This window comes from Pyrus communis, chromosome 7 (assembly GCF_963583255.1).
Source record: "Pyrus communis chromosome 7, drPyrComm1.1, whole genome shotgun sequence".
Lineage (NCBI taxonomy): Eukaryota > Viridiplantae > Streptophyta > Magnoliopsida > Rosales > Rosaceae > Pyrus > Pyrus communis.
The window spans coordinates 15,400,810-15,412,969 of NC_084809.1; the positions used below are offsets into that span (position 1 = coordinate 15,400,810).

The following is a 12,160-nucleotide window of genomic DNA, read 5'->3' on the forward strand; positions in this document are numbered from 1 at the left end:
CTCTATAATTACTTAAGTTTTTAGGGAATAAGAGGCTTTGATTAGTCAGCGGACATTCGTAGTCTCTAAATCCTAAAGTATTATAGTAGATTGTTAGTCTCCAAAACCTAAATTATGTGTCTTGAAGCAATTGCTCAACAACCTTGATTGATTTATGAAATTAAAGTTAACTAGTTTTGATGCTACTTGACTTAATTTTTTAGGAATTTTTGGAAACTAAGTTGTTACAAGATTAAACTTTAAAAAGTTAGGCAACCCGAACCCAAAGCTAAGTGAGTCATAACCCAATTAAACCCGAGCCCAACTGAACCCGAATGAATCTCAACCCAAACCTGCGTCCGAATTGTAAAAGTTGGGTTAGTATTGGGTTGACCTTCCAACCTGCCCAACCTGCTCGAGTTGCACCCTACCACTAGCCCATTACTTAGACTTGGGCTTATAAAGAACAGAATTGGGATTGGATTTGTCGATTGAGTCGGCTTCGAATCTCTTCCATCAAAGCACGTCAATTAATTAATCTGGATCCTTGAAATTTGATCTAACAGTTAAAATTATTATAACTTTTAAATTTAACTTTTAAAATGACCCTCTATTTATAGTCATTTAATCAAATTTTAAGAACCCGATTAATTGATTGGTGGGATTTGGTGGAATAGATTCCGAGAGGATCTCTTCCCGGCGCGGACTTGTCGAAGTTACTTCGGGTCAGCACTAAGAGTCCCGAAGAGTAGCAGCATAATGCGATACGATTTCAGTCTCAGTAAGAAACTCAGCAATCCAAACTCCCGACCCAAATATGGCGTTGCGGAGCCTCACGCTGCCTCTGCCCGCCGTAATCCCGCCATTACCAACACCTTCTTCTTCTTCTCCTCCTTCTCCATATCCTTCTTTCTGGTGTAGTTTCAGACAGAACCAGTATAAACGTTATCCCGGTTGCTCTACCACTCTCCGCCCAAAACCCCTAACCTTTCTCCATCGTCAGACGCAAAGCCATGTCGTTCGGATGGCTCCCGAGGAGGAAAAGCTGACCCGCCGCTCCCCTCTCGAATTCCCCATTGTAAGTTTCTAACCCATCTCAATCTTTCTGTGGGTAATTTTGTCGAACACGTTCTGTGATCTATTTTGTGTCCAAAAATTGGTTTATTTTTTCAGTATTTTCTTATACAAGTACCATAATGCTTGTAATGTTTGCCTGTTGGGATCAGTTCACTTAGTCCAGTTGAGCTCTCAGCAGCATGAGGGTTCCTGTTTGTTGGGTATTTCATGGGTACTTGGGAACTTATATATTCTGGAAGCAATATTCCAAGTGCCAATGGCCTGTTTGTGTAGTGGAACTATTCCATCATCTGGTGTAAACTATACTTGTGTGTATGTGCGCGCGAGCGGGACGCACATACCAAACTAGGGATCTCTAATACACTCTTGCTTCTTGTTGATTGGATTGTCCTTACTTAACATCTTTTGATTGAGTTCTTATAAGTGTACACCGGTGTCTTGCCAACAAGTTAACAAGATTTCAAGCAATGAAATCGCTCAACCAATTTTGTGATTTGTCAGCTACACATATTTGAAAAATCAACATTGTGTTGTCTTAGGCTAAGGCAGCATTGAGAGGTGTTTTTGTTTATTCATGCTCAAACTATTGAAAAATCAAACACTTTCTGTACTCAAGTTCAGAATACAAGGTGCACTGGTTCGTTTGACCTGGTGCTTGTTGCATGATTTATTAGTCTGCTTCACTCTCCATCCTAAGTTCCTAAACTTCAAGTAACCGTTATGTAAATATAATCTTCGATATAGCATATGCATTCTGGAATGGTGTTAATGGGAAATGTAAGGTTCTATTGTCACTTGATAAGGATTTCACCGTAGATTACAGAGGGAAGGTTAAACGTGCTCTTAATTCCGTAGGTATATTCGCCTTTGGAAAATTTAGATATGCTTATCCTGTGTGCATTTTTTGACATTGAAGGAATGGGAACGGCCTAAACCTGCGAGGAGACCAGATATATTTCCCCAGTTTAGCCCAATGAAAACACCTTTACCACCTCCACTGCCAGCAGATCCTCCCGAAGAAGACGAAGAAGAGGAAGAAAAGAAAGAGAAGGAAGAAGGGGATGAAGATCCAGACAAAGAAACCCCAGAAGACCCAGGGCAGCAGTAGTTATGCATCAAGCCAGAGTTTGTGGAGCATATTTCACTTGTATGTGCTACTGCCTTGTGCATTTCAAGCTTTGCCAAGTAGCAGATGCGAGTGCATCTGGTATAACCAAAGGATGAATAGATAGAGTTGAAGCAATTTTTTTGGGAACAATACTGGAACGTAACTCTTGTTGCTACTTGGATGTATATAAATAGCAATGCCTTTTTGTTAAGCAAATCAGAATCTTGGTTAATCAGAGTCGCGGGATTTTTGCGTTGTTTCATATTATGTCTCCATTACACAAAAAACAGATCAGCAGGTTGTGCGATATAAGAGTATCAATCTCGAAACCTCATTGATATTTTTGAAAATAACAAACCAAAGCAAACAAGGTAACACTGCAAAGAAAGCTCAAAAAGACAGATCAGAAAAGCTTCAGATTAGACAAACTCAATTTATTTAGACTGGGTCATAATGTTACACACTGAAATTCACTCAAGCTAGATCTAGCGCACATTAGAAACTAGACCATCGCATAAATTGAAAGACGTCGACACAATTGAGTTCATAATTACAGCTCAAGATCGATATATTGTATCCCAGCTTGGGGTTGGATAAACCCACTCATTTCTTCCCACTTTTCTTGAGCCCAGCACCTCCGAATGACCCCTTCTGTTGTGCCTTGGCTCTAAGCTCCTTCAGTGCCTGTTTATCACAAGCATCATAATTTCATCAATAATTTATCAAAACACTCGATAAAGGAGCCTGGTTACGGTAAAAATAAACCTTACCTTTTCCTCATCTTTTTTCTTCTGAAGGTTGGCCAAATCGGACTGCACAACAGAAGATAAAGATTCTTATTGCAAGGGATATAAAAAGTAAGTTTAAAAACCACTGAAAAGCAAGCTAACTACTTCATGAACTTGAACATGTATTTGTCCAACCATGAGCTTCAATGCACGGTGACATAACAAACCACCATGGGCAATAATAAGTATAAAGATTCAAATCTAAGTGCAGTTGAGAACAATTCAGCTAACATTGTTTCAGCAGCTCCTTTGCTTCTCAATTCAAAACATGCAAGATTCGACATAGAGTGGCAAAGGAGTCATCAAATAGCATAGCATGTAATGTACAAGGTAACACAAAATATGCTCACGTTTGGGGATCGGGGGAACGGGGCAGAGACAGCGTTTTTCAAACTACAAGTCTAAAACAACGTTCATACTATTAGCTGAACATTGAGCATCTGCTAGTCAGAGAAACAGAGAGAATCCATTTTGTTGAACACAAATTTCCTTGGTTACCATACTAAACCTATCGAGAAATAGTTATTTGCATATTGTTTCCACAATCAAATCCGACGTTACAAAAAACAATAAACCATTCTTTGAATAACTTCAATTCCTACAAAATACAAACTTTACGTAAAAGAACTAAATAACATCACCCTGCTCCTATCTAGTCATTAATCAAACACAATAACGAGTTCAGCTACATACTAATTCATTAAGCATAAGTTTTACCCAATAAAAGGGATTTTTAAATCTCAACATACAGTAAAAAGAAATTCCGAGCTAAAAAGATCCAGCCAAAACACAAATCCTTATCCACCTAAAACTTAAACCTAATCATTCCTTACCTCGTCGTACTCCTTCTTATCGGCCTTGGGTGCCTTCAAGGGCTTAGCTTTTCCACCTAAAAAATGAAACACAATTTCATATTTCTGGGCTCGAAAATCCAAACGAAAGCTAACGAATTTCTAGGGTTTTTTTACCCAATTTTATGGTTTACAAAAAATTGGAGTCGGAATTGGGAACTGAAACTTGAAAATCTAGGGTTTCAATCGTAAAGAACATACCTTGCTTGGAAGACATGGCTGCGATCTAGGGCAAAAGTCTTGCCCGGTTGGAATTGGGAGCGACGACAAATTCACAGGACAACCCTATTCGCAATAATACGCAGCTGCCCTTCTTTCCGAGAGGTTGGAAAATCACCAATATATATTCGATATTGCACGCACTCATCACGTGCGTGTGTTAAGCCCATTTACGGGAGTCCACTACTTCCCTCCTTGCAACCGGCCCATGTCAGCCCTTTTATCACCATGCCCAAATAGCTAAGGTTCTCCTACGAGGAGTATAAATATGTAATAGAGAGACGAGGACAGATTACGAATGAAATGAATTAAAACTGCCTCTTTTTCCTCAAAACTCCTCTCTCTCTTTTCTCTTTCTAAATTCCTGCACTATTTCTGTTGAAGTTGCCATTTTTAGCCAACCTAAACCGATTGGGTGTACCAATTAGTATCAGAGCCCTTCGATCGATGGGCAAAAACACACAATCTGCTAGCTCTGACCCCCGACGCAGTCACCATTGCGGTGGATGTTCATCACGAGCACCTCCGTAACCAGGTCGAGGATGTCTGTGACACCATTGCCATTCTAGAAAATCAGCAAGCTTCATTCCAAAAGTCTCTTGAACAACTCAGCGACTTCAACACGACCTTCCAAACTACCATGACTTCCCAGTTCGCATCTTTCCAAACCTTGCTGCTCGACGAGCTGCGCCACCTCAAATCAGCCTTCCCACCGACCCCGACCACCACCATCTTACCTACTGCCACCCCGGCCACCTTTGTACCACCCACCGCCACACCTAACCCGAGATCCTCTACACCCAATCTCCAACCCTCTTTCTACTCCCTCTTTCCTCCACCGAATACATCATACATGGGCTTTAGCCTTTCTAACCCACCCACCCTCAACCCACTACCTACTTACATCCCCTCAACCCGGCCTACTCCATCCCCTAATACTATTACAACTAGGCCTACCCACTCTCAATCGAACCCAGCCTCTTCCTCCAATTACTCACCGCACCCTTACACCTACACCCACCCAATACCATATACTTCCCACTCCTTCCATGTTGCACTGTACCCCACCCCTATTTCTACTACCCACACCCACCCAACACCATACATTTTCCAACACCCTCCCAATACTTTCAAACCCATCAAAATGGAACTCCCGCGTTCAATAGGGAGGACCCTTACGGGTGGTTGGCTATGGTCGAAAGCTATCTCGACTATTACGAGGTCCCTCCTCACCAATGGGTCATTGTAGCAGCATGTAATTTTGGTGCAAATGCTTCTATATGGATGAGAGGTTTTGAACAAAGACATGGCAAAGATAATTGGGGTTTATTCGTTGATCTGTTGCTTCAACGTTTTGGTGGGGGTGATCGAGCAAACATTGAATCCCAGCTCGTTCACATTCAACAAAAGGCTACTGCTGATGATTATCTGGCAAAGTTCACACGATTTTCTTACCAGGTAACTGATTGGACAGAAAACCAATTGAAACACGTGTTCTTGGGCTGTCTAAGGGAGGACATCCATCATGATGTCCTTGCTCTCGAACCCGAATCTTTACATCAAGCCCAGAAATTATCAAAATTTTTTGAAACTAAGCTGCAAGCCAAACGTTTTACCCGCCCCACTTTTCTCCGCCCCTACCCATACCATACCACCATTTCCCATTCCTCTTTCCCTAACCCAACACCACCAACCACTACAAAACAACCATCCCTGCCTAATAGCGCATTCAAGCGCCTAACCTCAGCTGAAGTATAGGATAAACGATGGAAAAATGAATGTTTTGGCTGTCATGAACAATATTCACCCATCCACAAATGCAAACCCCACTACTTATATTGCTTGACCCTACTCTGCATGAGGACGATTCTACAGAATTCCATGATTTCCGAAAGGAAAACACTATGGTAGAGGAGAACTCTTGTCACATGCTTGAACTATTCTCCATTTTGGGTATTAATATCGGGCGACCAATGCGATTGAAAGGCTCAATTTCCTCCAAGCCTATCACCATTCTGATCGACTCCGGAGCCGCGTACAATCTCTTAAATCCCCACATTGCTGAACAGTTGGCCCTACCTATGGAATCCATCGATCCTGTGAAGTTCACCACAGCATCCCATGATCGTTATTCCTCCAAACGTGTTACTGATGTGACTCTCAAATTACAAGATTATACTATGCACGACTCTTTCCTCTTACTCGATGTGCCTGGCTGTGACCTCATTTTGGGTGCAGAATGGTTGGAATCCTTGGGATTCATTGGTTGGCATTTCAAACAGAAAACAATGATATTCTTTGTGGAAGGCCAAAGTTACACCCTCCAAGGCTTGATACCCTCAACATCTTTATTTCCTACATACCATACGATGGATCACTTACTAGACAATCCTTATTCTCTCTTAGCCTCCATAGCCCCTACAGATACTACACTTACCCCACCCACTGACACTCATCCTACCTTTATCTCCCTCATTCACCAATATAAACACATATTTGCTAACCCATCAGGCCTTCCACCTAAAAGACCCATCGACCACAAAATACCCCTCCTACCCCATACCAACCCCATCAATGTTTGTCCATATCGGTATCCACACTATCAAAAGGCGGAGATTGAAAAACAAGTGCAGGAATTCTTAAATTCAGGTGTCATCCGCCCTAGCTCAAGCCCCTTTTCATCCCCGGTTCTTCTTGTCAAGAAGAAAGACGAAATTTGGCGCTTATGCATTGATTATCGAGCCTTGAATGCTGCAACTATCAAAGATTGTTTTCCTATTCCAGTGGTGGATGAACTTCTCGATGAACTCACATGCGCCAGAATCTTTTCGAAACTGGACCTCCGGTCCAGTTACCACCAAATTCAAACGAGCACTGAGGACATCGCAAATACCACTTTTTGCACCCATGATGGACACTACGAATTCACGGTAATGCCCTTTGGCTTATCCAAAGCACCTGCCACCTTTCAATCCTTAATGAATTTGATTTTCCATTCTTACTTACGGAACTTTGTCTTAGTTTTCTTTGATGATATATTGGTTTATAGTCCTTCCATAGCTACTCACCTTTCCTATTTGGAGACAATTTTCGAGATTTTGTCTACTAACAGCCTGAAGGTGATACTAAACAAGTGCTCATTTGGCCAAGAACAAATTACTTATTTGGGCCATATTATCTCTGGCAAGGGATTTGCTGTTGATCCATCTAAGATACAGGCCATCATAAACTGGCCTCGGCCGACATCTCTCAAAGGCCTTCGCGGTTTCCTCGGCTTAACAGGTTATTACTGGAAATTCGTCAAGCATTACGGCTTACTTGCAAAACCCATAACAAACATGTTGAAACAGGGCAGCTTCTCATGGTCACATGACTCCATTAAGGCATTCGAAGCATTAAAGCATATGTTATCCACAACACCGATGCTTGCTCTACCAGATTTCTCAAATCAGTTTGTCATCGAAATTGATGCATCAAGCAGTGGTATTGGGGTTGTTTTAAGCCAAGATGGTCATCCAATCACTTATCTGAGCAAAACACTTACCCTTGGACTTTCCACTTATGATAAGGAGATGTTAGCAATCGTCTTTGCCGTGCAACATTGGCGTCCTTATCTATTGGGTCAGCATTTCCGCATTATCATGGACCATTAACCACTTAAAACATTTTCTGGGGCAACGAATTACAACACCTCAGCAGCAAAAATGGTTGGTGAAATTATTGGGGTACAACTATTTGGTTAAGTATAGACCAGGTCCTCAAAATAGTGCACTAGATGCTCTTTAAAGACAACATGACCTACTGCTGTTAATAGGGCTTTCCACACCTATTTTTGACTGTATTCCTCAATCGCAACAGTCCTATGCTCAGGATTCGCAAATGCAAGAAATTTGGACCCTTTTAGCTCGAGCACCCAACACTTCAATCAAAGGTTTATCCAATATAAATGATGTGCTACACTACAAACAAAGAATCTTCGTTCCACTCACATCACAATGGTGGCCTAAACTCTTAGACAAATTCCATGCCTCTCTTCAAGGAGGTCACTCCGGCTTTCTTCGAACTTACAAAAGACTCTCCAGAAATTTTTTGTGGCCAGGAATAAGGAAGGAAACAAATAACTTTGTGGCTGAATGCACAGAATGCCAGCGCTAAAACATCGAGAATATACACCCTCCTGGGTTGCTGCAACCCTTGCCCATCCCCACGGGCATCTGGCAAGATATATCTCTTGATTTCATAGAAGGACTTCCTCTCTCAAATGAGTATACAGTGATCCTCGTGGTGGTAGATTGCTTATCCAAATATGGACCTTTTACTCCACTTAAACACTTATACACTGCTACCTCTGTAGCTGATACTTTCATCAAGGAAATCTTCCGCCTCTATGGCATGCCTAAGTTGATCGTGTCTGATCGTGACCCAATTTTCATCAACAATTTTTAGCAAGATTTTTTTAAACTCCAAGGCAGCAAACTGTGCCCAAGTTCAGCCTACCACCCTCAAATGGATGGGCAAACAGAAATTCTCAATCGCACTCTGGAACATTATCTCCGCTGCTTCTCAACTAACAAACCCATCAAATGGTCTTCTCTCATTCCTTGGGCCGAATGGTGGTATAATACCAGCTTCCAATCTGCCATTAAAATGTCTCCATATGAGGCTGTTTATAGCATTGAACCACCATCCATTCGCATGTATATGCCAGGCTCCACTACGGTTCACTCCGTTGATGCTACACTCTAGGATAGGGACATGTTACTATGTCTTTTGAGAACAAATTTGCACATGGTGCAAAACTGAATGTGACAAGTCTATAATAAACAGCGAACCGAGCTGGAATTTAACGTTGGTGACTGGGTTTATCTTAAGCTTCAACCATATCGTCAACAATCAGTGGCTACTTGATCAGCAAACAAGTTGGCACCCAAATTCTATGGGCCTTTTCAAATTACTCAACGCATCGGTTCTGTCGTTTATCGCCTTCTCTTACTTTCAGATTCTAAGATCCACCCCGTATTTCACGTGTCTCTCCTCAAACAGAAGATTGGTAGTGCTGCAACTCCACTTTTAATTTTGCCTCCTATCGACTCCACTGGGTTCTTACACTGGCAACCAGAAAAAGTTCTCGACATGGGCTTGTCTAAGAAGAAAAATAAAGCTATGACCAGATGGCTGATCTAGTGGGCTGGCCTACCCACTGAAAACGTTACCTGGGAAGAAGCTGACGAAATCTTGGCCCGTTACCCAGATTTCAAGGCCTGAGGACATGCCTCTTCTCAAGGGTGAAGTGGAACTATCCTATCATCTGGTGTAAACTGTACTTGTGTGTATGTGCGCGTGAGTGGGATGCACATACACACGCACATACCAAACTAGGGATCTCTAATACACTCTTGCTTCTTGTTGATTGGATTGTCCTTACTTAACATCTTTTGATTGAGTTCTTATAAGTGTACACCGGTGTCTTGCCAATAAGTTAACAAGATTTCAAGCAATGAAATCGCTCAACCAATTTTGTGATTTGTCAGCTAAACATATATGAAATGAGTTGAGTCCTTCCAACATTGTGTTGTCTTAGGTTAAGGCAGCATTGAGAGGTATTTTTGCTTATTCATGCTCAAACTATTGAAAAATCCAACACTTTTTGTACTCAAGTTCAGAATACAAGGTGCACTGGTTCGTTTGACCTGGTGCTTGTTGCATGATTCATTAGTCTGCTTCACTCTCCATCCTAACCTACAAGTAACCGTTATCTAAATATAATCTTAGATATAGCATATGCATTCTGGAATGGTGTTAATGGGAAAATGTTAAGGTTCTATTGTCACTCGATAAGGATTTCATCGTAGATTACAGTGGGAAGGTTAAACATGTTCTTAATTCCGTAGTTATATTCGCCATTAAAAATTTTTCCCATGCATCGTATGGATTATTAAGTATAGGATTGAGTAATTGTAAATTTAGATAGCTTATCTTGTGTGCATTTTCTTGACATTGAAGGAATGGGAACGGCCGAAATCTGCTAGGAGACCAGATATATATCCCCAGTTTAGCCCAATGAAAACACCTTTACCGCCTCCACTGCCAGCAGATCCTCCCGAAGAAGACGAGGAAGAGGAAGAAAAGAAAGAGGAGGAAGAAGGGGATGAAGATCCAGACAAAGAAACCCCAGAAGACCCAGGGCAGCAGTAGATATGCATCAAACCAGAGTTTGTGGAGCATATTTCACTTGTATGTGCTACTGCCTTGTGCGTTTCAAAGCTTTGCCAAGTAACACTGCAAAGAAAGCTCAAAAAGACAGATCAGAAAAGCTTCAGATTAGACAAACTCAATTTATTTAGACTGGGTCATAATGTTACACACTGAAATTCACTCAAGCTAGATCTAGCGCACATTAGAAACTAGACCATCGCATAAATTGAGAGACGTCAACACAATCGAGTTCATAATTACAGGACAAGATCGATATATTGTATCCCAGCTTGGGGTTGGATAAACCCACTCATTTCTTCCCACTTTTCTTGAGCCCAGCACCTCCGAATGACCCCTTCTGTTGTGCCTTGGCTCTAAGCTCCTTCAGTGCCTGTTTATCACAAGCATCATAATTTCATCAATAATCTATCAAAACACTCGATAAAGGAGCCTAGTAACGGTAAAAATAAACCTACCTTTTCCTCATCTTTTTTCTTCTGAAGGTTGGCCAAATCGGACTGCACAACAGGAGATAAAGATTCTTATTGGAAGGGATATAAAAAGTAAGTTTAAAAACCACTGAAAAGCAAGCTAAATACTTCAGAACTTGAACATGTATTTGTCCAACCATGAGCTTCAATGCACGGTGATATAACAAACCACCATGGGCAATAATAAGTATAAAGATTCAAATCTAAGTGCAGTTGAGAACAATTCAGCTAACATTGTTTCAGCAGCTCCTTTGCTTCTCAATTCAAAACATGCAAGATTTCATAGAGTGGCAAAGGAGTCATCAAATAGCATAGCATGTAATGTACAAGGTAACACAAAATATGCTCAGGTTTGGGGGTCGGGGGAACGGGCCAGAGACAGCGTTTTTCAAACTACAAGTCTAAAACAACGTTCATACTATTAGCTGAACATCGAGCATCTGCTAGTCAGAGAAACAGAGAGAATCCATTTTGTTGAACACAACCATACTAAACCTATCGAGAAATAGTTATTTGCATTATTGTTTCCACAATCAAATCCGACGTTACAAAAAACAACATACCATTCTTTGAATAACTTCAATTCCTACAAAATACAAACTTTACGGAAAAGAACTAAATAACATCACCCTGCTCCTATCTAGTGATTAATCAAACACAATAACGAGTTCAGCTACATACTAATTCATTAAGCATAAGTTTTACCCAATAAAAGGGATTTTTAAATCTCAACATAAAGTAAAAAGAAATTCCGAGCTAAAAAGATCCAGCCAAAACACAAATCCTTATCCACCTAAAACATAAACCTAATCATTCCTTACCTCGTCGTACTCCTTCTTATCGGCCTTGGGTGCCTTCAAGGGCTTAGCTTTTCCACCTAAAAAACGAAACACAATTTCATATTTCTGGGCTCGAATATCCAAACGAAAGCTAACGAATTTCTAGGGTTTTTAACCCAATTTTATGGTTTACAAAAAATTGGAGTCGGAATTGGGAATTGAAACTTGAAAATCTAGGGTTTCAATCGTAAAGAACATACCTTGCTTGGAAGACATGGCTGCGATCCAGGGCAAAAGTCTTGCTCGGTTGGAATTGGGAGCGACGACAAATCCGCAGGACAACCCTATTCGCAATAATACGCAGTTGCTATTATTTACGAGTGGTTGGAAAATCACCAATATATATTCGATATTGCACGTGCTCATCACGTGCGTGAGGCAGCTGCGTCTTTTGATCTGGCACGAGTCAATCCTTTTGGTCATATATCTATTTTGTAATAGGAGGTATCATGTACGATTTGTTAACACGATACGACATTAAAGGAATCGACTTATTAGCGGTTTGTCAAAGTACGTATCACATGGAGTATGTAGAAAAAGGTATGTAGGCTAAAAAATATATTTGTTATTGATACGTGAATGTGGAAAAATGGAAGATAATGCTTTTTTTCTC

The 12,160-nt window shown here is 41.0% G+C and overlaps 1 protein-coding gene and 2 long non-coding RNA genes across 3 annotated transcripts; 1 reads left to right on the plus strand and 2 right to left on the minus strand.

Moving 5' to 3' along the window:
- Positions 1–660: 660 nt before the first annotated feature.
- Positions 661–2,442, plus strand: LOC137739521 (uncharacterized). The gene is made up of 2 exons (XM_068479115.1): positions 661–1,057; positions 1,973–2,442. Exons 1-2 carry the CDS (start codon positions 797–799, stop codon positions 2,162–2,164), a joined length of 453 nt encoding a protein of 150 aa, XP_068335216.1. The 5' UTR covers positions 661–796; the 3' UTR covers positions 2,165–2,442.
- A 141-nt stretch (positions 2,443–2,583) lies between these two features.
- LOC137739522 (uncharacterized) lies at positions 2,584–4,125 on the minus strand. Its single transcript, XR_011069095.1, has 4 exons — positions 4,005–4,125; positions 3,786–3,841; positions 2,935–2,976; positions 2,584–2,848 (listed from the first exon to the last, which is right to left on the minus strand). It is a non-coding gene; the product is annotated as an uncharacterized lncRNA (long non-coding RNA).
- A 6,218-nt stretch (positions 4,126–10,343) lies between these two features.
- On the minus strand, positions 10,344–11,875 carry LOC137739437 (uncharacterized). Its single transcript, XR_011069093.1, has 4 exons — positions 11,748–11,875; positions 11,530–11,585; positions 10,694–10,735; positions 10,344–10,608 (listed from the first exon to the last, which is right to left on the minus strand). It is a non-coding gene; the product is annotated as an uncharacterized lncRNA (long non-coding RNA).
- Between the last annotated feature and the right edge of the window lie 285 nt (positions 11,876–12,160).